This window comes from Halictus rubicundus, chromosome 7 (genome assembly GCF_050948215.1).
Source record: "Halictus rubicundus isolate RS-2024b chromosome 7, iyHalRubi1_principal, whole genome shotgun sequence".
Classification (NCBI taxonomy): domain Eukaryota; kingdom Metazoa; phylum Arthropoda; class Insecta; order Hymenoptera; family Halictidae; genus Halictus; species Halictus rubicundus.
Genome location: NC_135155.1, coordinates 17,138,449 through 17,163,479, shown reverse-complemented (window position 1 = coordinate 17,163,479; position 25,031 = coordinate 17,138,449). Strand labels below are relative to the sequence as shown.

Here is a 25,031-nt window from a genome sequence, read left to right as displayed (position 1 = left end):
CACTTACTCATGCAGTTTCGTTGCCAGGGTGGGGACCAAGTTGGGCCCTAGCGAGGGGACCCGGGTAGTGGGAGCGGCCGGAGTGGGAGACCGTGGGCCCAGCTCGGCGACTCGGGAAAGAAAGAGAGAGAGAGAGGGAAAGGTAGACCGAGAAAGGAGCAGCCGTATGCTAACGAGGAGGACGAAGAACGAAGAGCGAGAGAGGGCACACGTTGGATCGCGGTGTGGGTAGGTAAATAAGCAGAGCCGGTGGGACGTGCGAGTGAACAAGTGAACACGTTAGCGAGTGAAAGGACCAGCTCCGGGAGCCTGTGCGACGATGAATAAGCGTGGAGGATGAAGGGGGAAGGACGGGAACGGGTCTTGGAAGTCGTCTGGCACGTAAGCACTTGCCGAGGAGGACGTGGCGTCCTCTACCGAGCCAGGTAGAATCGACTATCCGGTTTCTCATTTAAATGGCCTGTTCTTTACCGTTCACCGGCTTTCCCGTGTGCGGGAACGTGTCCGTGTATGCGCTCGCTCGTACCTGTTCCCACCTGTACACCTGCCGAAACAACACCAGACACACGCGCGCGCGCGCACACACCGTCGTCTCGAGAGATGTTTTCAGCGTTTTCTTCTTCTTCTTCTTCTTCTTCTTCTTCTTCGGGGAAGCTGTGCGCCCGCGTGTGAATGGCCCTGTGAATGGAAAGCGGACCGGCACAATAAGAGACGCGGTTGTCGCGAATTTTCACCGGAATGCTCGGCTCGAATTGTCCGGAAGTGTGGTGGTTGCGCAATCGGTTCGCCTTTTGTTTGCCTCGTGTAAACGACCGTGTAATTAGCGGAAGCAAGAGCGCGTGTAATTCTTTAATAAATTCGTCGCGGGCGAAGGTTGGTCTGATAAAATGATAGCGGCGGCGTCTCGCCAGGAGGAAAATGGTGCTCGGCGTGGTGGGCGTCCGTGAAATTCGATATCCCGAGTCGAGAGACGCTTTTGCTATCGAAACACCGGCGATCGAGATCGAAAAGTAATTGTCGTCGAACGTTAACGCCGCGAAAGCCTTTCTTTCATGCTCTGTTTCCGAATTTGTAGAGACGCGATTAATTAACGTCGATTTCGAAAGCGAAGAACACGGCTTTCAGTCTCACTTCGGAAATTTTACTTTCTCGGGTAATTAGAATCCGCGCCTGCCGGACATTCTACTAGGCGAGAAAATCATTTTCTGCGACGTTCTCTTTCGATGGTAAAACACCTCGACCATGTTCCTTCCAATGCGAGCAGCATGGACGTCGATCTCCAGAATTTTGCAAATGCACGATCGAAATGGAAAGTACGGTTGTTTCTCGATACATGGCAACAACACGGGTCCTGCCAGTGACATATATCGTCCAGGAGATATTATGTTTACACGCCTCGGCTTCCGAGGACTCTCGAGCTTCGTGGCCACTTACGGGGTGTACCCTGTGGTAGTGGGGATAATTCCGCGACGTTTACCATCCAGGCCTTGGCGACATATATAGAGAAATCACCGCATTCAGTGAAGTACACTTAATGAACACTCGTAAATCACTTAAATTAACCAACGACGAAGTTATTTTTATGCAAATCCTCAATTTAAATAAAATGCGGGATGAGTTTGTTTGATCGATTAGGAGACTTATTGTGGTGGAAATGAAAGAAAAATATTATCCCTAAAATATTGTACTCTAGAAATTCCTATATGCCATAAATGACACAATAATTTAGGTTCAACGCTAAATCCACCGCGGTCAAAATGACCGGTTTTCTATTTTACAATTATTGAAACTATAAAAATTCATTTACATAGTGGAATCAATTCCCTTGTCCAATTCTATTGAAAATTACAGACAACCTCAATAAAAGAGTCGCCATTTTTATAAGGCAATATTTATCAGACACTGTTAATGCTTCGTAAGTTTAGTGTTAATCAATTTCAAAGTGACTCAAATATTGAATTATCTGTATCTAACTATTTTTTTGTTTTTAAATACGTCTAGATAGTTCGATGAATAAGTACAGTAGTAAATTGTTGCGAATGTTTGCTCGGTAAAAATTCGCCTGAACACGAAGAAAATTTGTCGCGTGTACATTCGGAAACGAAAGAAGAATCGCTAGTTACGGAATCGCAATTTACTTAGACACGGTTGTACAGTCTTCATGCAAATATTTGCGTACTTGTTCTCCTCCGCGTTAAGGACAGTGAAGGGGCATTAATTAAGATTGAAAGTTGAATGAGCAAAGTTAAACTATGTCTGGAGTTGTTAATATTTAGACGGCTAACCGCTTGGGAACTTTCTGTTTGGCAACCCGACGTCGGTTCGGAGGTTATTTGAGAGGGAGGATTCGAGAAACCTGCCATAAGTGCGACCTGTTCGAGGAATCCCGGGACTATATTTAGGAATGACACGCCGCGGGATCTCGGAATGTGCACAAATACAGTAAAGATGGTGCAGAAAGAGCCGCGCGTCAAATGAATAATCGAGACCTGCAATCGCCAACTGCAATGTGCGAAGTGTGTCATAGTTTTTAGTACAAACTTTATCACTCTATGACTGAGAACATCTATAAACGATTTTTATGCGATACGATGAATCGTAAATAGCATAGATTGCCGATAGACTGCTGATTTTACATTATTTTGCTGTTGCATTACTTTCAATCTATTAAACACGATCAAGAAGAAATTATATTAGAAATTCATTTTTAAATTGAGTTTAATTAATTCTTTTTATTTCACCCCAGTTTGTAGCAATTCAGATTGAAAGTTTATATTTTGCACAAAGATCCACAATCTATGCGCTTCTTCCGCTAATATTAGTACAATAAATAATTCTAAATCCCTCTCTTTGTCATATTCTTGTTCCAGCCTCCTCTATTGTCGACAATTGTAAATTAATTTTTATAGCTCAACAAATTTCATGTAGGATTCCATAAAGTCGACAGTCTCTAAGTTTAACTTCCCGTGTCATTGAATAGATTACAACAATTTCGATAGATCATCATGACTTTTATTATTATTATGATTATTACTCTTCCGTGGTCAACGTGTCGTCGAATCGTTTATGGACTTTCTGTTAGGCAACATTACCAGTTTGCATATGCGTAGTGTATTTTCCGCAACACATACGAAAATCGTCGTAATTGATGATTAAATAAAATTGTTGTAAAAATTGAAACGAAAGTTTTCGGCTCGAACGCTGCAGGCCGATCGCGGCGAACGCTTCCAGCGTGCGCGCTAAAATCTGAAAGTCAAACTAGTGTTACGACTTTCATAGTAATAACCGCGGTAACAGTTCCTAAGCGTGTTCGTTTTGCGCCGGCACCGGTCCGCCGATTAATGTGTGGGTCGGATCGTTACATTATCACCGGTATCCCCATTTCACCACCAACGGTACGCCGCAATTGTTACCGGTTGGCGTCCTCGGAGGACACTGCCCCTTTGATTTCATCCGAGCGACTGTCCATTTTACCCGACAAGCGATAGTCACCTGAGAGGAAAGGAATGTCCAGGCTAAATCGGCGAGCGCGCGCGCGCGCGCCTGTAAATGGACAAGCCGGGTGTAGATATCTGTATTCAAATGAGTAGAAATCGACCGTGGCACTGTCGCTTTTTAACAAGGAAGTATCCTCCGAACGAAGTCTCGGAGACGTGTTTCCGTCTTCTGAATATCGACCGTCGATACTCTGCCGTGTTCAAACGCCAGTTCTCAAAGTTCAATCCACCCCCGATTTACCCTTAAGGGCTCGGTCTCCGTAGATCCGCGATAAGGTAGAGTGACTACATTACCGACGAAAAATGGTTTCACGTGCCTCAAGTTTTCGTCCTTATATAAGAATATTTCGTCGCTGGTAAAGGGCTCGTTCGAAAGAGGAAGGTTCAATCTAGTGCGCGCCGGCCAGCAGCTGCCGAGATTATGCAGATATTTGGTAACATAAGCGTAAGAAGTAGGCCTAAAATTGCCATTGGATGAGTTTTCTGGATGAAGAAATTCAGCTATATTTTGTCTTGATTCTCTGCGAAATAAAGCCGAAAAACATGAAGCACGTTTCTGGCGTCAGAATTAAGATGAAGACCAAGACGGACCTTAAGTCTGTGAATGGAAATTATTAATTAAAAAGTCACGTGACTATGCCGTGCCCTTAAAGCTCGTCGACGACGGACGATCACGCGGTCTCGGTTCCGCGAAAATGTCGCAAACAATTCGCGCGTCTTTGGCCTGTTTTTAGGCAGAAATCGCCACGCCACCAGAGCATCGGCGTCGATCGGTTGATCGGCGAGCGTTCCGATGCGATGTTTCTTTTACACTTTATTATTTGGCCTTATTTTCCGCATACCTCACCCGGTAAACCAGTTGGCCAGTGTTCGCCTTTCTTTCCACGACGCGAAACCTGTATTCAGCATACCGCTCGCCTCGGCGTGCGATTCAACAAGCAACTTTATAAACAGTCGGGCACGACGCGCAACAACCGTGTCTAGGAAACTGTAATAAACTCTTGGGAATTCTTGTTCCTGCCGTGTATTTTTTTTGCACTCTCTCTCTCTCTCTCTCTCTCTCTCTCTCTCTCTCTCTCTCTCTCTCTCTCTCCTGCTTCCACCCCACGTGTGCGCTTAACGCGCCATATCTTCGGTTTCGTGGTTTAATACGGGACATGTGTATACATACGCGGCGAACGTGTAATTCCCGATCGAAAGGCTCTCTGCGCAACAGGGGAAACGATTTTCGAGGTTGTACCACTGAGACACGGGGAATGGATGTTGATGAATGTTGCCTGTAACTCGACGAGCAATTTCTAACTTATCCTTGCTGCTGCTGCTGCTGTTGGGATTATTATTGCGGATAGCTGTCGCTGGATACAAGCTGGCTGACTTTCTGAAGTGTGGGTGCATCCTGCTGCAACTTCTGATTTTTTTATTAGTCTAATGATCTTTACGTCGACCCCCGGTTCAGGCTCTTTTGTGCCCTCACGGGAAATGTTAATTTTATCAACCTTCAGAGTTGCTTACCGCCTGAATTCTGATCTTTTAGCAGTTTTAATTGTTATGAAAATATCGATGAAACAAAATCTTACCTGTTCTTCCAATCTAATTCTAAATTTCACAGTTCCACTGTCCCGCCAGTTATACACACAGATGACACCAATACCTTATTTAGATCTTGTGAAAAAAGTGTTACAATTCCAAGAGTTAAATGTGAAATTAATACTTTCACCTGTCTATCAGACGTACGAATATGCGACATCGATTCTTTGTTCAGACCTGAAGTGAATAAATAACAATTGTTCAATAAAAGATTGAAACGATACGATGCAAGACGTGACGAATGAATTTCTACTCTCTCGCCGATCATATGCGAGTGACAAAAATTCGTTTTTACTATGATACATCGTGTTGCTCAAATTTTACTATAGTCGAACGGCTGTGTTTTACTCGCTAATGATTCGATTTTCTAACACTCGACGTAAAAGAATTGTTAAAAGAGTTCAACGAGATGGAAAACCTGGAACAGCATGAACAAATATTGCCTAAATTTTATTTTCAATAAATAAAAATGTCCAACCGCGTTAACACTGAACGTACCATAATATTAAAAGCAACTACAGTGATTTCTTTATATATGTAGAGTGCATTTCTGTAGTTCCAATAATTATCAAATAACAAACGGGTGATTAGACTGTGGCAAGTTCAATACTAGAAAGTTTAATTACGACCGGAGCCGCAGGAAATAACAAAGAACAACAGCAAACCGGAAGTTCCCAGTGTTCGCGACTTTTAAAAAACTGCTCTGTACTTGTTGTATGTAGGTTCGTCATTTAAAAGTGGAATTCAGCAACGGCTCAATCAACTCGAGAATGGAGCCTCTCGGCTCGCAAACAAAACAAAATAATTGCTTTCCCGTTGACTGGTACCTGCCATCATTCACACGTTCCCAACCAGTTCCCGAAGGCAAGGGAACGCGTCGAAAGGGCCTGTCGCTTGCGGTATGGTTGTTCTTCTCTTACAATCGAACGAGAACAGACGGACAGAGACCTAATCAGCGTGAACTACGAGGGTCAGTTAAATATTAATCGGAGAATGTATTGTAGAATGTGCATAGTCGTCCTTATCTGCACGAGACTAAGCGAGAGATCAAGCAGGCGTGTCTTGCACTCGATCCGCGTCAGGTATAGTATTCTGCTGAATCATTTTCTCAATAGCTGGAACGATGAACGAGCGAACAGCGACGACGTCCATTACTCAACTTATTGTTATCGACAGTACTTTATGAAAAGTAAAAATTGTCTGCGTCAATTGTACGAAGCAGGCGGCAGATACAGCTGTCATCATTTTTTTAAATGACTTCAAGAAGAATAATACTTCTAATACTCTTTAAATTATTTGACTGTTTCAAATTTCATGTGCCCATTTCTTTTTTCATAAATGGACAAAATTCATGGTATAATTGTTAAGCTTATAGAAACAAAAGAGATTTTGAATTTCGGAGCAATACATTTTATTTCTATTACAATAATTTAAAGAAACAAATTGAGTGAATTTAGAGTACCAATACCAGTAGTCACCAGCGACCATAACTGTTATCACCAAAAAGAAAAAGGGGCATGGAATAACAAATATTTCGCCGACTAAAATCGCATTGGTCAATCGCAATTCAATTTTTCAATATTGATTCCATATAAATTTCTTGAACACTAACAACTGTTATTTGTAACCAAAAAGGATAAAACTCGATATTTCTTAATCATTTCGTTGTTCGAATTTTTTTCTTTATATTTTATGTAGATTATCTTAAATTTCAACAATAATCAACTATGTACTAATGACTTTTGTTGTAGAAAATTGTAAAATAAATTGGTGGTAAGCAATAGGCGAAGCACTTGGTGTGCAATTTGTACCTTTCACTTTCTACGAAGCTGGAAATCAAAAATGGTGGCAAAAGCGTGTAGCGGAGCGGTGCAGAAAACTTGTTTACATTTCCAGAAGATTTCTTTCGAATATGAAACCGGAGGAAAAGTCCGGTTTAAACAATTTAACCGAGCCTGGTATAGCTCTCGCGTGCGATAAGTCGTACACGGCGATATTCCACGGTAGGAAAGATGGAAAAATGATTGCTGGAATCTGTGCCGTATCGGCGATCGTGTCGTGAACGAGGATCGATGTATTGACCTTGCGTGGTGCGTGGGACGTGTTGGGAGTAGAACAGGTTCCGTTACACCTTTCAGCGTCCAGCATTCCATCAGGCTCTGTCTGCCTGTGTACACGTTCCTCTTTTCTTCTTCTTCTTCTTCTTCCACCTCTTCTTGGTCGCCGTTCCTTTTTATTTAACAGAGAGGTTGTTTCACACTTACTGCCGCCGCGCCGTGCGCTCGGTGACCCGTTCTCCGGCTGCGCTGCGTGTGGCGAAAACGGGAAAAGAAACTTCGCATACCTCCGGGCGACACTCGGCCGTATCAGTGACACTTATATTTGATTGCCTCTTACATTTACAATTTGTAAACACTGTCGCGCACAGGCGAGTCGAAGACCTCGACAGCCGAGGCATCGTTCGTCTAGCAGTGGTGGACGTACAGGTGAAAAGAGCCGCTCTCGGACGTGTTTCGGGTCGGTCCGGACCCGCGGCTCCTCCACTGACCCGACACAGTTGCGGACTAGTCGAGAAAGTATATTTTTCATTGGTCGTGGCCGGACGTGATCGATCGGGGACCGGTCTTCGTAGATTCGCGATAAGGTAGAGCGACTACATTACCGGCAAAAAATGGTTTCACGTGCCTCAAGTTTTCGTCCTCATATAAGAATACTTTGTCGCTGGTAAAGGGCTCGTTCGAAAGAGGTAGGTTCAATCTAGTGTGCGCTGGTTATGCAGACATTTGGTAATATAAACGTTAGAAGTAGGCTTGATCCAACTTAAGGGCCCGGTCTTCGTAGATCCGCGATAAGGTAGAGTGACTACATTACCGGCAAAAAATGGTTTCACGTGCCTCAAGTTTTCGTCCTCATATAAGAATATTTTGTCGCTGGTAAAGGGCTCGTTCGAAAGAGGAAGGTTCAATCTAGCGCGCGCTGGTCAGAAGCTGCCGAGATTATGCAGATATTTGGTAACATAAGCGTTAGAAGTAGGCCAAAAATTTTTCTGCCATTGGACGAGTTTTCTGGATGAAATCGAGAGCAGCGCGCACTAGAAAATATCTCCAGCTACAAATTGAGCTATATTTTGTCTTGATTCCCTGCGAAATAAAGCCGAAAACTTGAAGCACGTTTCTGGCGTCAGAATTCATAACATCGATAATACAAAGCAACAAAATGTAACAAGTTTAATCAGAGACTTAAGACCCGTCGGATCAAGACCAAGACGGATCTTAAGTCTGTGAATGGAAATTATTAATTAAAAAGTCACGTGACTACTCTGGGCCGTTAGCCTGCAGACTGTTCTACCACGGTCCCCATGGATCATAGTCATGGATCGTGAGAAATGTTACTAGTAAAGCCTACTGAATTCCTTCAGCGGAACTGTGCACGACATTTGAGAACAGCATGGTTAAAAAATGAAAGAGGAAGAGCGGCGACAAATTTAAAACGAACGTTGCTGAAAAGTGGATACGCGCAATTGATCGCTCTTTTAATGATTCTGTTGCTGGGCTACTTATGGATCCACAATGGAATTTCCGAGCACAAGTATGGCATCTGTCATTATCATGAACAGTACTAAATGAGTCGCTCACTTGCCAAGTCGATTAACTCCATAAAACAGAAAGTGGAAAAATGTGATGAAATAATGTACATTGTTTCTCAAAATTACCATTAAAGTAAAAATTGAAGTGAACATTATATAATGCATAAATGCAGATTTAGTTTTCATGTGAAGACTTAACGCAATGAATGACTTCTGAAATAAATTATTTATTATTCGAGGACCAAACAAATTTCGTTGGTTAATGGTGTTAATCTGTATCGTTTGGGAAATTTATTATACATAAAGAAAAGTTATGACTGAACCAACTGCTTTGACACTTAAATTTAAAATATTTCAAAAAGTGGAGTTAATCGATTTGGCCTGTGCTACAAATAGTAATAGGAAACAAAGAAAAACAGGTGACCATATCAAGTAGGAGTATCGAAAACCACTTTTAACCATGCTGTTTTCTTGTTAAAGTCACGTACAGTCACGTGTAAAACAAAAATTGTCTCCAGCGAGTACTATTAAGTACTTATCGAGACTGTACAAAGTTCTGAATCCTTTATTTTATCACTCTGCTTAACAGATCACTCGGATAATTCTGTAGCATAGTACTTATCTATATAACGATGGAAGTAGGCCATCGTTCGCGGACACTACGAAGTTGAATGAAATGCAACGTTTCCGGAATGTCTCATGAAATCGAAGCCGAACACGTTGACCGCCACGCTACCTCCACAACGTAACTCAACTACGTTCCTAAAAAACACAAAATTGAATTCTCCTGTTCGTACATTAATTCTCGCAAATGTAATTTTCTCCCGCGAGATACTTGTTAATCGAAAGTACTAGATCTTTATGCAAAATACGAACCAAATACGATAAAGTCTTCATCAAAGTCCAATCGTCGGATCTGCACTGTGACATAAATCGTGTAGGGCTACTATTCTGTGACCGCGTAGAAAAGAACAGCGCGTGTAAACACTAAATACAGTTGAAATTATATCGAGTTTGGTGTCGTTTTAATCAGAAAAATGCAACAAATAAGTAAATACACAAGTATTTGGTATCATTACGGTATCATTTTCATGAGAAAACCGCCACGAATATGTTGGTGAAAGTCCCATAAAAGAACAATGGAAAGTAAAGAAGTTTTATAATTGGATTAGTATTGGTTCACACCAATATACATGTTACAGTGTTTAGCACTGACAAATGTAAAGAGTTATTTAAGGATGGACAACGATGCTTTTCATTTATTGGCGGAATTACTTCGGCCGTAAAATTACAAAACAAGTCACAAACATGAGAAGTACAATTAGTGCTGAAACATCTGCCTACGGAGAATACGACCGCACAGAGATGGAAATTAACAAAAATCTCTATTCTTAAGATACAGATAGAACGAAATCGCTTTGAACAAGTCGCAACGTGCCTACAAACGATCGAACCTGTCGTACGTCATCAAGAATCGTCAAACTCGGCTTCAAACTCTAATTTCAAAATTTATTCCATATTTTCGATTTATTTTCTCACGTAGAATCACACCCCTTCCACGTATATACCATTTTGGTTCATCCTGTAGACATATGGAACAAAATAGCTCAAGAAAATAATAATTTTTATATTTAAAAAAACGACTTTTTTCAAGAGAACGGTTGATTTGGAACTCATGGTCCCTTCGAGACTTCTGTTTCTCGCGACTATCCGATGCAATAAGAAAATTTGACCTTGAAATTGAAGGTCAAGGTCACTTTCGCGGCAAATTTTTTTTGCACAGATCTCCACCGATACGGAGGTGCAGAATCACGCTATAGTGGACACGAAATATTATTTTTTATCACTGTATATTAGTTGTACGAGAAGTCTTATCGTCTGTAGGCCGTTTCAATTGATTAAATGTTTACAGCTGAAGTAGGAATTACAAAACGTGTAGGTTCGGGGCTCTCGGATTGAGGAACGTTACAAAGATGTTAGAAACACGTGTTCCCCGTGTGGTTGTGTCGCGTGTACAATCGTTTACTTTGTTACGGAACCATAAAAATCTTAACGTTCGTCTAGAGCGGTGTGTAGAGTCTTAAAAATATTGCCGTGATGGTGTCGGTCGTGGTAGATTTATGCGGGCAGCTCTCTCTCCCTGGACAGGAACCAAACGTTCATGGGTTCGGACTTGCCCTTCATGGTCACGGGTCCCCTGTACTCCAGCAGAAATTGTGGATCGTGGTTCTCGGGCATAGACAGATACCTACGGACAGGCGAACGGTAATATTACTGGCTTGTTAACCCGATGCCTCGGTCATATTATACCCTGTTCTCCGGAGAAAGAATGCTAATTCGCGTGGACTATCGTGCACGAGTCGCGAATGTTTGCCGAATATTTTACAACGTCGTAAATTCACGGACAGTCAATGGCCCGCACTTTGTAGCATTTATTGCGTTGTAAATCAATGGAGGATCTGAAACAGTTCGGGCACGAATAAAATACTTTTTCTTTTCGGACCACTGGTCCTCGAAACCCAGTCAAACCAGAAGTCATCAAATCGAACATCTTCAACCCTCTCCACAAAACTAGTTTGCGCGGAGATCCTCCTACGAGTTCCTCTCATATTTCTTTTACGCTTCGATTCAACCTATTTTAATTCGTAAAAAGACGAGCTCAACGATTTAGCTTACTGTGACCCTGAACTGACCTTGAACTCTGACAAATTTCTTAAAAAGTGAAAGTCAATGCGACCGTTTGTTTTCCTTCCGTTCATACAAGCTTGACTATGTGATCGACAAATCGATACTCAAGTCTCTTCCATCGCATTCCGAGGTCATTCCACGGTCATCCGATAGTACAGCAGATTCACGAACTCCTTTCGACGTCTGAATTTTTAAACAATGTTAAAAATAACGCGGAAAGAAAAATTTGTTTATATTATCGTATTTTGTTTCAATTAAACAAGACAGCTTCTGTCGTGGTCATTGTTCACATGTAGTTCCAGCAGAAATGTCTTCAGTTTCTTAGGACTCTCGAACAATCGATTTATACAACCCATGAATGTGATGGATCTCACATGAAGATTATTTTCTAGCTGTTTACTGTTCTAGAACATGTTTGTATAGAATGAAACGTCGATGACCTTGAAGTTACATAAACTATGACCTTCAATTTCTTATTGTGATCGAGGAACGCATGTTACAAAATTAACCCCCTGCCCTGCAACAACGACTCGTGGTAAGAAGTTTGCGTCAAAAACAATAAGCACGAGCCTGACCCGTGGTACCTCCTTCGCACCAACCGTAAACAACACGAGTCAGACCCGTGGTTCAGTTGTTCTCGATACAGTAATTTCTCTATATATGTCGCAACTGCCTGGCTGATAAACGTCGCGGAACTATCCCCCCCTTCCCCGTAAGCTCGATAGGCCTCAGACGGCGAGGAGTGTAAACATAACACGGGTATGTCTCCTGTACGATACGTGTCACTGGCAATACCTACATTGTGGACATATATCGAGAATTCACTGCATTTTCTAACTTTCGTTGCGCCGAAATATACATGTCACAAGATCGGGAGTTAGGACAAGAGGACTAATAGCTTTCTTCATAAAGTAACTTGTCACGTATCGCACAAGGTCAAACCCCTACAGGATAACACAGGTAAAATCTCAGAGAAATGTGAAATAAATTACAGTTCGTACTAACGAACCGTGGAAAAAAGAACTCGTAGCGAGTTCTGAACGAATGTTTCGCAGCAGTTCGCAGACTTTATCACCGGCGACGTAGAAATTGACGAGCGGAATACGCGCGTTCCCAGCGGCGTGCGTGGACCGTGCAGCATCCGATCCCAGTCGTTTAATTTCCAGAAAACGTCTGCTTCTTGGCGAACCGCGTAAACGTTCCGCCGTTTAACGACTTCAATTAGACTCGTGAAATGGCACGCGACCCGAAACTCGCTGCGCCGCGAACACGACGGCGAGACTCGGTCTAGCGTTCAGGTATTTCGAGGCGGTGCGGGAAACCGCAACCGCGAGAAGTATCCGCGCAATTTAGTGCCGCGATCGCGCCATAAATTCCGCCGAACGCACCTATGCAGTCGCTAATCGGCGACGCACCAGCGTAATTCGCCATGTTTATCCACCGTCCGACGGCGGATGAAATATTTACCCGGGCCGGACGCGTTCGCGTAGGGGACGAGAAAACCGTGGAAACCCTTCGAATGCTTCTTTAACGCCTAATCGAGTTAGGCCCGGGTGTCGGTTGCCCGGCCGTTTCTGCTGTCAGCTATCATTCCCGGCCGATCGAGCGCGAAGTTCGCTCGCTCGTTCGCTCGTCGACGTGAAATTAGTGCATGTCGCTGGTCGAGAGCTTCCGTCTGATCCGGAAACGATGGAGGTGCTGATCGACTGCTATTTCGACAGGCTGTTCGCCGAGATGGAGCGCAGCTGCCTCGCATCCCGCTACAAACGACGTGAGATGGTCGGTTACTTCTCGGACGTGATTAACAGCTGCGCCGAAGGTAAAGTAAATTTTGTGATCGGAGCAGAAAGAATTTCCAGTGAAACCTCTCCACCGTCTAGACCGCTAAAACTGTGAGTCGTGTTCAGTGTTCCTGATTTCTCAACATTTTTCATTTCTCGAGAAATGAGAAACAGAGAGAGAGAGAGAGAGAGAGAAATAGAGAAATGAGAAATAAGAGAAACAAGAAGAGTGTATCTTCTGTGTCCGTGACCTTGAATGACCTTGGAATAATTATTGTCACTGAATTCCTAACGAAAGGGACTATCATTGTAGGTGTTTAGAAAAGGGTGGTTCCATTTAAAAAAGTGAAGGTCACCTTGATATCTCTGAAAAAATGACATAGAAACAAAATTTTTTTTTCGCATCGTGTCAGCCCCATTGTACCATTCAACTTTGTCGTTGCCATATTTTACGTATCCTTAGAAACAACAAAGATATTTGAGGTGCAAACGTTAGGTGACTCACCCTGTATATTGGGAATTATTATATATTGGGAAACTTTTACCAAACTTTTATAAAGTGAAACATTACGGTTTTTGTTTTGAAATGGCTTCTTAAGAAGCACAATGCGTCTAATGTAGAATCAATCTACTTCTTTTTGTAACAAAATCTGTAGCCGTAGAAAAATTTCTTTCATTTTGTGTGGATGTTGGCCTCATCGTATACAGAACATCGAAAAGTTGCTGAAGATTGGGTGTCCTTTTTTCGGTGGAATCAAACATTTGGAATTCCTTTGTTGGAGTCCGGAATTTATTTTCTTCCGCCGCTAAACTCTCGACACTAAATTCTTGAAGGCTATCTGCAATTTCTAATTCTAACTGTTTTTCCAGTGATAGTTCCTCGTTCTGAGTATCTGAAAGTTTTTCACTATTTTCATAAGGATCGTTCTCATATTTTCCAAAAAGTCTGCTTAGAATTTGTCTTGCCATTTTATGCATATCTGCCTTAGATGTTAAATAAAAAAATGTATCTTCTGAATCTTTTCGCAGAGATTCTGGATTATGCAGATATTTTATAAGGGGTACAACAATCTTGTCTCTCCTTTTAGATATTTCTTCTTTAACACTAGGTTTACGGGACGCGTCAAAGTGACACGTTCTAATATCTTTAATTTACGATTACTGAGATTATAAAGATGCATTCACGAGGAATTATTCAACAAATTTACTTCTTTGGGTACATGTTATTTTTAAAATGGCTAAAAATTTAGATAGACACATTCTCGTTATTTTTTATAAATCAATGTAATATAGTCACTTTTAGTGCTCCGTAAACCTAGTGTTAAGAACAACAAGAAACTCATTACTCCATTCAGTATTCAATTCTTCTAAAGTTTTAAGTAAGAATTTAAGAGAATTTAAGAATTTATATGTCATAAAATAAATGAGATTCGTAAGAATTTTCCTAGATTGAAATTTCTCGAGAAATGCCGAGATTTCTCGAGAAATAAGAAATAATCAATTATAAAATTTCTCGAGAAGGAACACTAGTCGTGTTCCTTTACGAATTCCTAACGTTTGCGAAACACATCGCAGTTTTATAAACAGCGCGTCTTCCGATATCTGATGAAGATGTACCCGATCTCGAATGAAAATAGAAGATTTCGAATGATTTGCTCGAGAACGTGGCGTCAAATGAAACGAGTTATATTTTCGATACCTTGTAGATCGAAATGGGATCGGGGATCGATCGTGATGGGCGAAATCGTTGGAACGAATCCGCGCGATTTACCGTACATCTAACGGGGTTCCGGCGAGCGACCGGCTCGAATCATGCTCTCGCACCGTTTCGACGCAGCTGGGTAGATTTTCCGAGCCAGTGGTCGCCAGGTTCGTGTCCAGCAGGCCGCTGCGAATTCTATTGTGCGACCATGAAAGTGACTCGATCGAGGATGGCGGAAGGAAAGTGATACCGCGGTGTAATGTTAGACGCGCTGGAGAAACTTTTGCTGCGTCGTCGTTGTCGTTGTCTTCGTCGTCGTCGTCGTCGTCGTCGCTGGCGTGGTGGTCGTGCGATTCGGCTTTCTTCGAAAAATTATGCGAAACACTGCCTCTGGAAAACGCGATCGAAAGTACCGGCACGGGGAAAGAAAAAGTCCCGATCGTTCACCCGGTGTCGCGCGAATGCGCGGAGAAACGAGTGCTGCGGTTGCATAGCATTCGATGCACTGCTCAAGGTCGTTGCGGTGTTCCTCTCCCACCGTGACGCCCCTTCATCCTCGCGTGAACTTTCAGCATGGATTTTTCTCGATCGCGCTGAACGTGTTTCAATGTTTATGATACTGTAAAAATATCAATCATTTTCAGGGAGTTCGTCTAATTGAAAAACGTCGATATTGTTGGAGCGCAGTCCTCACACATTCTCCTTCTATACAGGGTGTCAAGAAACGTTGTGTCATGGCTTTCACAGATGATTTCACACTCTCTGATCGATGGCTTTACGTTGAAAACTTTCCACAAAATTGACCTCCGCCTTGAGGATTTCAGGGGAAATTCGTCTACAACGTACTCTACGCACAAAGTTAACCAACTGTCTTAATGAAACTATATAAACGTATAGTTTCTCCAACTATGACGAAGTCTCGTCACCAATGATATGGATCTTTTTTAAAGCAGTTTTCAAAGTCATTGCTGCAATATTGTAACAGAACGTTCTTGTACCCTGACGTATGCTACCCACTGAGTCAATTCTAGCATCAAAAACGCACCGAAACTATCAGTTTTCATATAACAATTGCCGTAGAACCTCAATTATCCGAACTAAACAGGAAAACATGACCGCTCGAATAATAGAACAATTATTTCATTAGATAGATCCAACCTTTGCGTTAATTTGCACAATAAATATTGGTGCATAAGTCCGTTGGGCTAATAGAGACTTCATAGTAATCATAGTAAAGATTCCTCGCAACCGTTTCAAGAACCAAAATGGATGAAATTTTCCTTGATTCCAAACTACAGGGTGTCTCACCTAACTCGAGCATCTATATATCACTGAAACATTAGTTGGCTCAGAGGGGCAAATATAATAATCGGCAGAAAATTTGTTCGAGGTAATATTTTTTGAGATTTCAAGGTCATCGAAGTTTTTTCAAACGGAATGATGCGTTTTTATTATCGCTATATGATAGCCGAGGTCGAGACGAATCCAACGACCGGTAATATTATGACCTTCGCGTGACCTTGAGTAAGAAAAATTCATAAAAGTAGGGCACTTGATGTAAACAGTGAAATAACGATGACATAATCCCCCTAGGGTTTCAAGAAATGTCCTTGAACTTTAACTAATGACCGTAAACACGTTCGCAATAAATGTTTAAATGTATGGCGTGGAATCGTTGGCGATAACAAACTCAATGTCACGTGACGGTCACAATGTCACAGGTCGTTGGCTTCGTCTTGACTTCGGCAATCATTTTAAAATCTGAAAAAACATAACCTTGAACAAATTTCTTTGCCCGTCATAACATTTGCTGAACCAGCTGATGTTATCCTCTGACATTTATGACCCGAGTTAGGTGAGACAGCCTGTATACTAAACTGAACTGTTCACACCGAACTGAACCGTGTTCTATCCGCAGCAGAGAACCTAGACAAGCAAGACGTCTGCGAGCGTATCGTGATGTCGGCGCTGCGCTACCACAATATCGCCATGATGGAGAACGGGTTCGTGTGCATGCTGGGCAAGTTCCACAACGTCCTCTACGTCGCGGCGAAGCTGTGCTACGACTGGAACTTGGAGAACAACGAGATCGTCGCTCGGCTCCTGAACGACATATTTTACTGCGAGAAGACGTTCGAGCGGATCATGGTGGGCGCGATATTCGGCACGAGGGTCACTCACTTCCTGTCGGGATGGAAGAGCGACTTCGAGGACCGCGAGGAGAACATACGCGCCCTGGTGTACTTCCTGCATCACGCAACCGTCGGTCGTCTCGAGTATCGTTGCGAGTCGTCGTTCATCAAGCGGCGACTGATCGACGTGCCCATGGAATCTTACGGGCAAGCCTGGCCGTTGAGGGTGGCCATTCAGCACGGCTCGCCGGACATCCTGTTGGTGATGTTGCGTTATGGCGCCACCGTCGAGTCCGATCAAGTGGCGCCCTCTCCGTTGGAGATGCTTCTCACCAGGCTGAACGAGTACGACCCTCAACCCGGACAAGACAAGCCCGTTTATCCGGAACATCTGATCGCGTGTCTGCGGCTGGTGCTCAGGACCATCACCACCGCCTTCGTCAAGACGCCCAGTCACATTGCAGAGCAGAGCGGTGTCCACAGCATCTCCTTGTACGAGCAATATCCCGCGCTGATGGAGCAGAACCTGATCCCGCCAGAAAGGAGCGGCCTCAGCCCACCAGAACTGAGACACCTGTGCCGCTGCGCCATCAGAGAGAGACTCTTCCAGAACTGGGCCCTGCCTCACGGTATCAAGACCCTGCAGATCCCCCAGTTGCTCAGGAACTACCTTGACATCCTCTGTGATTGACACGGTTAGGGGACTACGGTGTTCCAGAACTGGGCCCTGCCTCATGGTATCAAGACCCTGCAGATCCCCCAGTTGCTCAGGAACTATCTGGACATCCTCTGTGATTGACACGGTTAGGGGACTACGGTGTTCCAGAACTGGGCCCTGCCTCACGGTATCAAGACCCTGCAGACCCCCCAGTTGCTCAGGAACTAGTTGGAAAGCCTCTGTGGTTGACAAGGTTAGGGGACTGCAATGTTTATTGGAATTTTGGAGGTGTCCCAGCTCGCTGAGTCGCTGAGGAACTACTTGGACCTCCGCTGTGATCCTTTGTGACCACTGCTGTGATTGATGTGTAGAGGATCATTGTTTGATTGTCGTTCGATCGTTGGAGGTGGATCACCTGGCTGATGCTTCGAGGTTTTTTTTGACTTTGGCATAGTGGTTCCGGGGTCTGTCTAGACCCAGTGTTTCAAAAACTTCATCTGTTTGTCCGTTGGTTTATATTCCTGGCGTGTTTGCATTTATTCTAGCAAGTCGATGTTCAGAACAGAAAATTTTATTCCGACTTAAAAGAAGTGGGGGACGTACGTGTGCAGTACGTACGTGTGTATTTTTATAGAAACCTTGATCGCGAACCTGACTCAATATCGGGTTTGCTTTAACTGCATAACATCTACAGTCTAGACTGCATAACATCTACAGTCTAGACTGCATAACATCTACAGTCTAGTCTATTTGTTTTAGATTGAATAATTAGACTGTCACCTCGAAGAAGTGGAAAACTGATCGAGATTCACCTCAGCAGTATAAAGCTATTAGCTCTTGCCAAGAATGTCCACCTTCGAACGACTAATATTTTAATACCAATACGGTGCATGATCAAACTATTACAGCCAAATTGGGGAGAATGTATTTATCATTCATGTGAAGGATAATGTTGTCTATAGTGTTGTTAAATTGTACATTCGCATTTTGATACTGCGTAGAATACTTTGCAAGGATAACATGAGTTCGGCGTAGCCAGACTTTCGTATGAAAATTGTTATTGCGAAGTCGTCAGTTTATGAAAATGGCACTGATAATTTGATCGTCTACTTCTGTAATCAATGGGGTATGCAGGATACGATTCGGAAAGAAGCATAAATTTAGTATAGAGGAGCCAAACAGCGGGGAGGAGACCAAAGATGCCTTGCAACCAATCTAGTCTAACGATTTTCCTGTTGACAAATTTTTGCGTCTGCATATTTTTGTATGTATCGAAGAATCTGAAAGTATACTATCCTAGACATTGAAAGTTTCTTTTAGTCCTAAGAATAAAAAATAATTTTCCTAGTTTCGACGAGAGCAGCCCGAGATTTTCCCGTGTTGTTCGTTCACAGTGAATTCTCGTTGTATGACAGTGCCAACCTTAGAATTTAAAGTCAGTAGAAAAACTCACACCACCGCGGTGAGTGACTACATTGTCGGCTACATCGGTGTGAGACCAGAAGACCACTAACCAAATTACAAAACTTCTTCATTTTTCGTTATTTTTTAATGAAACTTTTACCAACATATTCGTAGCACTTTTCTGATTAACACGTTGACTGTCATGTCACCCGTATATGGGTGACGGAATTATTTGTCCAGGTTTTTCAATGAATTTTTACGTTAATATATTCATTGTACCGATTAGGATCTGTAAAACACAACAAACTTGGAGGACTACCCAATATCACACATTTAATATTTTTTCAGTTTTTATTTCATTAAATAACTTACTTTGATTGTATGGAGTTTTTAAGGTATCTAGTTTGGCAGTCAAAGTGTTAAAATGAAACCTTCTTTTCACTTGCAGTCTTCCTGTCACTAGCGCTTAGCGGTCACAAGTTTCTTATGACTTGTAGACGGATATGACTCTTAGGTTTCAAGCGTGCCCTGTGTATTTCAAATGCGACGAGGGAACCTCCGATTTCGTATTCGTGTCGGTAAAAAGAACGGCGGGACTGACATACAACGAGAATTCGCTGTATTTACCAGAAACGACAGGCGTCTCTAGATCCAGCACTCGGGAACTGCGGGTCGTGATCGTGTTCCAGAACACTCGGAAAGTTCGTCGAAGCGGTAATCGAAACGGTCGTACGACGAATCGGCCGACACGATCGGATGGAGTCGAGTTTCGCAATTCGACGCGCGAAACGCGTGCGTCGGCTGAAAGTATCGACTATAGTGTCTCGAACTTGCCGGTAACTTTTCAAATGGAATCTCTTTCGTCGATGCTCCCAGTGTCCCGTAAGCCAACGAACTTCCTGATCCAACGCGGAGCGTGACAACAATGAGACAACGGGACGAATTTCGCTAGAGATCCGCACAATCCCCCCCCCCCACCCCCCTCTCTCTCCCTTTTAGTGCAAAGTTATTGTTAAGAATTGCATCGACTTGCTCTAAACGAATCGGGCAATGGCGGCATTCTGGCAACGGAGAGGAACGCGGTAGACAGTGAAACTCGATTTAATAGACTCGATGATGCAGCTTCGATATTTCTAACTGATTGACGTGGAAATTGTCTCCTCGTATGCAAGTCCTGGAGAAGATTACAGAAAGGAAGTAACCTTTTCGCTTGAACTCGACAGTCCGAAGCCAATCTTCGTCGGCTGAAAGGAAAGTCAGGTTCAATGGGTTCACGATAATTACTCGGCGAGGTGGTGTGGGTTTAATGAGTCCCTGCACCGAGGAGAAAACTCTGACCAGAAGAAGGCTGCCGATCGCGAGTGTCCATACGCCTCGCGCTTCCGCAAACTACGGCTTCCATTTTTATATAAGACACGTGTCGCACGTGGATCGAATATTTTGCGTAGCTCGCGAAAAAGAACGTTGCAGACTGTCACTTTGCAGAGATCCATTATACCTACAATATTAATTCGCGCGTTCTTCAAAACATATTCCGAAGATTAAATATTGTATCTGGAAGCCATTTTCGGACCGAGCTCATTTTTCTCAGAGCCAGAGAAAGTTTCTTTTACGTGTAGCCAGTGGAAGATGTCTTTCGTTCTTTTAACATGCTAAGTGAATAATAGAGTGAATAATGAAGGTCACGCGAAGGTCGTAATATTACAAGAGGTTGGATTCGTCTTGATTAAAAAAACTTCTACGCGCCTGAAATCTCAAAAAATATTACCTTGAACAAATTTTTTGCCTATCATAATATTTGCCCTTCTGAGCTGACTTATGTTTTCTTCCGACATTTTGTTCTATCATAAAAAACGAGCGAGATATTTTGTATATTTTCACAAATCTTTTTTATTATTTTAAGATATTTTTTGAAAATATCTCGAGATCTAATAATTTTTTGCCATGGTACCCTAATCATTTTTTACGTAGAATGAACGGAAGAATCGATCTGTGCAAAAAAAAATATGCATTTCTATTTAAAGAAATGATGCAATTGTTAATTGCATATGAACTGCTGCATCTAAAAAAAATTTAAAGGCCTACAGATGTAGTACTCTTCGAACTATTTATCTTTCTCCTTTATCATTTTTTCGTAAATGCAATAATAACGGAGTTATGACTTGAAACAATTGCGTGGACCACCCTGTATATAGCGACTACGACATAGCGAAATAAAAGAATAATTCTGTCAATTGAATGGAAAATCTGGAAAGCGATAGCAAACACGATAGAAAAATTGTCTTGCCTGGTTTACAGATTAATTGTTCCCATAATCTAAAATAAAAGTTGGACGTTCCGGCATCGAAATCCCGAAATGACACACTTTTGAAGATAGGAAAGCGTGTTCGATTGCTCGTAAAATTCATTTTAAGGGGATCGGACGTTTTCTACAAGCTTCGGGCCGCACTGTTGGCGTTCCGTTGATTGTTATGAAACATTGCATCGAAGTTAATGGAAACGACCGCGGCGGCGAGAATAGATTGCCGCAACAGGGCGTATAAATCCTCGGCGACGCCCGAGGGGACCTAATAAATTTGATTTTCGATAGTTTATCGGAGCCTCCGTTTAATGAATTCGACCGGCGGGTGTCCGTCAATCGGGGCCGATCTGCGACCGATCGCTGCGACTGCGAAAGTATCGTGATAGATCGGCTGACAACCGTTGCAATCGCGACCACATAAACGCCGTTATGCATTAAATGTTAACTTCCCCGGGCCGGTCTCTTAATCCCACAACGGATGGAACTCCCAGGGGGATGACATCTCGCAGCCATTTTAGTCTGTTCGGCCGAGTAATCGAATTACGTACGCTCTAAACAATTCATTCCCGCTGTAATGACAACGGACCTGATTACCGATCATTCAATATTGATTGAGGGTAGATTTGCCCCGTTCGACCGACAGTTGCTTTGCACTGTTTCGGGGAAGGAGGTACCGACACGATTGGCTTTCCTACTGAGTGCACTTCATTGAGTATAACATTACTATAACAATTCTTATCTTAAACGATTACTTTGCAAATATCTCTATTCAGGAAAACATACTCCATTACCCAAAATTTAGGAAATTTTACTCTTCCACTTTTTTAATAGAAATTGTTACTCTCAGAGAGAGAGAGTAAATTAAATGCTCAAATGCTGCTGCTATGCTGCTTAAATGCTGCTGTAATTAAATGCTGGGGGTATTTTAAATGCTCAAAATTTGGAAAAACATTTTCACCGACTTCTCGATTTTCTTGGATCTATTACCCACATTTTTACACTCCAATATATAATAAAAATTCTCACTTTTATAGATTAATATAAATATTCAAGGAACCATTTTCAGATACAAACAAGATAAGAACACTATTCATTTGTTTTTTTAATAAACGCGTAATTTTATAAAGCACATGTCATTAATCCACTCGTAACTAGATTGCATTCATGCATTTACAGAAGAATTTTGCATAAATACTCACGGTGTACACGTGTTCTAATTTTATGATTCGAATAAATGTTTTGCAGTTTGTCGTTAACAATACCGTTCGCAACTTCGTGCACTTATGCAAATCTAATGTCCCGTCGTACCGGTTCATTAGTATAGTTCACGTATAACACAATCGATATTAAATTGAATCTAGACAAGATCGAGTTACACCGCAGCCCCGTTTAGACCAGCATATAAGGGAAGAAATTCAACATGGAGGATACAAGCACGGTAATATCATAGAGTTAATTTACTCGGTTTCAGTGCGGCACGCTTTAATAAAGATAAAAATATCGCGGAACCTCTGAGACTCGTAAAAGACCACACATAAGCGAAGTCAGTTACCGCGGCAAAGAAATGCAGGTTTATTTAAACGTTCATTACAGCCGGCGCTGCGCGGTATTATAAATTTGTACATTCTCGCGCAGGATGCAACCGGTAATAAATGGGCGTAATGAACGAAACGAATAACGAGTAGCTACGGTACCGGCGTACTGAAAACTCAATCTCAAAGGTAACGAACAAGTCACGTCCGTCTCGTAAACCTGATTAACTTATGTACCCTCGGTAGCCGTGTAATAACCGTAAAATGTTACATCCGATAAAGACACAAGATCGGATTTAAAGTCGCCGCCGAATCCCGACGAGCGCATGCGAAATTATAACTTTGGTGTCCGGGTGAAACGGGTTAATATGATCGAGATACTTCGGGGACCTCGTTTCCGTCGAAGAAAATACGAAGGTCGATTCTCCTTAAACGAGGAGAAATATTTGCAAATGGAAGGCTGAAATAGCGCTCGAAGAGCGGAAAAACAGATCGGATTATAAGATAACACTCGATGCACATGTATACGGTGTTACTGTATCGCGCGCAATTCAACCTCCCCCCCCCCCTCCCCACCGCGGGGATCCAATAAAAGCTGCTCTTAACATAAATATCGAGTCCCGTGTTGCTTCCAAGTCGCAGCAATTCTTCCGCTCGAGCGGCTCGCGTCCGTTTGCATGGCCATTATCTACCCGGAATGACCATCTTTCGTTACGCGCAGAAAGGCCGCACGATTATCGATCGTTTTCGTGCAACCATAGTCTCTCTACCTCTCTCTACCTCCCCCCCCCCCCCTCTCGAGTTCGCCAGTAAACAATGTCGCGGTCTGCCAAGCGGCCTGCACCTTCCAGTCGCCGAAAAATTGGCTGAGACTCCGAACCGGGTCGAACCAGTAACACGCTCGCGGGAATTACGTTAACGCCTTGTAAATATCGAATTCGAAAGCGGAGCCAGCGAGGAAACAAGCCGTCGCGCCGCGCCGTTAAACGATCCGCTTTATAGATCCGCGGCGGGCACCGTGTTCGCTCCTCGATCGGCTGCCAACCTCGCCGACAACTTTTACCGAACGGATATTAAAATAAGACCGGACAAACGGGGCTACGCGATCGTAATGGCGAGTTTAGACTTTTCACTTTGAGTGTGGGTATTATCGGGACCTAAAGTCACCAGGGATAATATGGGTCTGTCTCGCTTGAAACAATGGGGACAAGCCACCGCACGTGTTCTTCTCGCATTTTTTCTTATCAGCTCGCGATAATACTGTCCACGTCTCGCAAAGAGCGGCCCTCTCCCCACCATTGACCTTCCCGTAGTCCCAGTAGGCTCCGACGTCACACGCTATAGTGCGTGTCCAATAGTTCGCTACAGCCCAATACGCGTGTGAAACTGGGCGTGCCCCCTCCACTCTGACCAATCAGCACCGCATTCCTTTCGCGGAACATCTTGTGGGTCGCGCACGGTACATCCCGAACGATTGTTTCCATCCGCGTCTCATCCAGAGTGATTAGCAGAATACCCCCTTGAGCTGGGTAAATTAGACTAAGAAAAGACCTCTCCTAATACCTCGAGACCCCTCCTTATTTCCGATACAGAACTCTCGAATAACATGCTAACTCTGATATTAGGAGGCCATTTTTTAAATTAGTGTTTTATTACCAGTTTCGTTTTTTCTTTCGTTATTAAGAGACCGAATCATTTTTACTTTCTTTCAAGAAAGGCCCTTATTTATTCGAATATACGTTGCATTGTACCAACCGTAAGGTAGAAATCTTCCTTTGGTTAGTATTCAATGATCAACATAGATGGCTGCCATGTATTCTGCGATTCCCGCGTTTAACTCGTTCGACAAAGTGCACGGTGTTTCCAGGTGCAGAGCAAAGATTGAGTTAAGCATTATGAAACGATAATTTAAGCAATAGTTTAGAAATCTATGTGTTTATCTTCGATAGGCAGAACGTATAGTAAGGTAAGTTTCCTTTATAGTAATAAAATATATCAGTTCTTTTATATTTTTTGATAAAATAATAGTCTAACCTCACTCGGGAAATATTTGAGCACGGGGCAAATTCGGACTATCCATCGGGGCAAAACCGCACTATAGCACGAATTTACCCAATGTTACATTTTAATTCTTACTTAGTCAACTGTTTCATTAAATTCTC

At 42.8% G+C, this 25,031-nt stretch overlaps 2 protein-coding genes across 2 annotated transcripts in view; one reads left to right on the top strand and one right to left on the bottom strand.

Moving 5' to 3' along the window:
- Positions 1 to 95: 95 nt before the first annotated feature.
- Stops (SOCS domain-containing protein stops) lies at positions 96 to 18,979 on the top strand. Its single transcript, XM_076790923.1, has 4 exons — positions 96 to 425; positions 13,080 to 13,177; positions 16,760 to 18,324; positions 18,372 to 18,979. The coding sequence occupies exons 1-3, from the start codon at positions 337 to 339 to the stop codon at positions 17,662 to 17,664; spliced, it is 1,092 nt and encodes a 363-aa protein (XP_076647038.1). The 5' UTR covers positions 96 to 336; the 3' UTR covers positions 17,665 to 18,324; positions 18,372 to 18,979.
- Gycbeta100b (guanylate cyclase soluble subunit beta-1-like) overlaps positions 9,148 to 25,031 on the bottom strand; it is a 52,919-nt gene continuing 37,035 nt past the window's right edge. Inside the window, exon 14 of the mRNA XM_076790908.1 lies at positions 9,148 to 10,918. Within this exon, the coding sequence (XP_076647023.1) occupies positions 10,789 to 10,918 (130 nt within the window). The 3' untranslated portion in view covers positions 9,148 to 10,788. The remainder of the gene's footprint in view (positions 10,919 to 25,031) is intronic.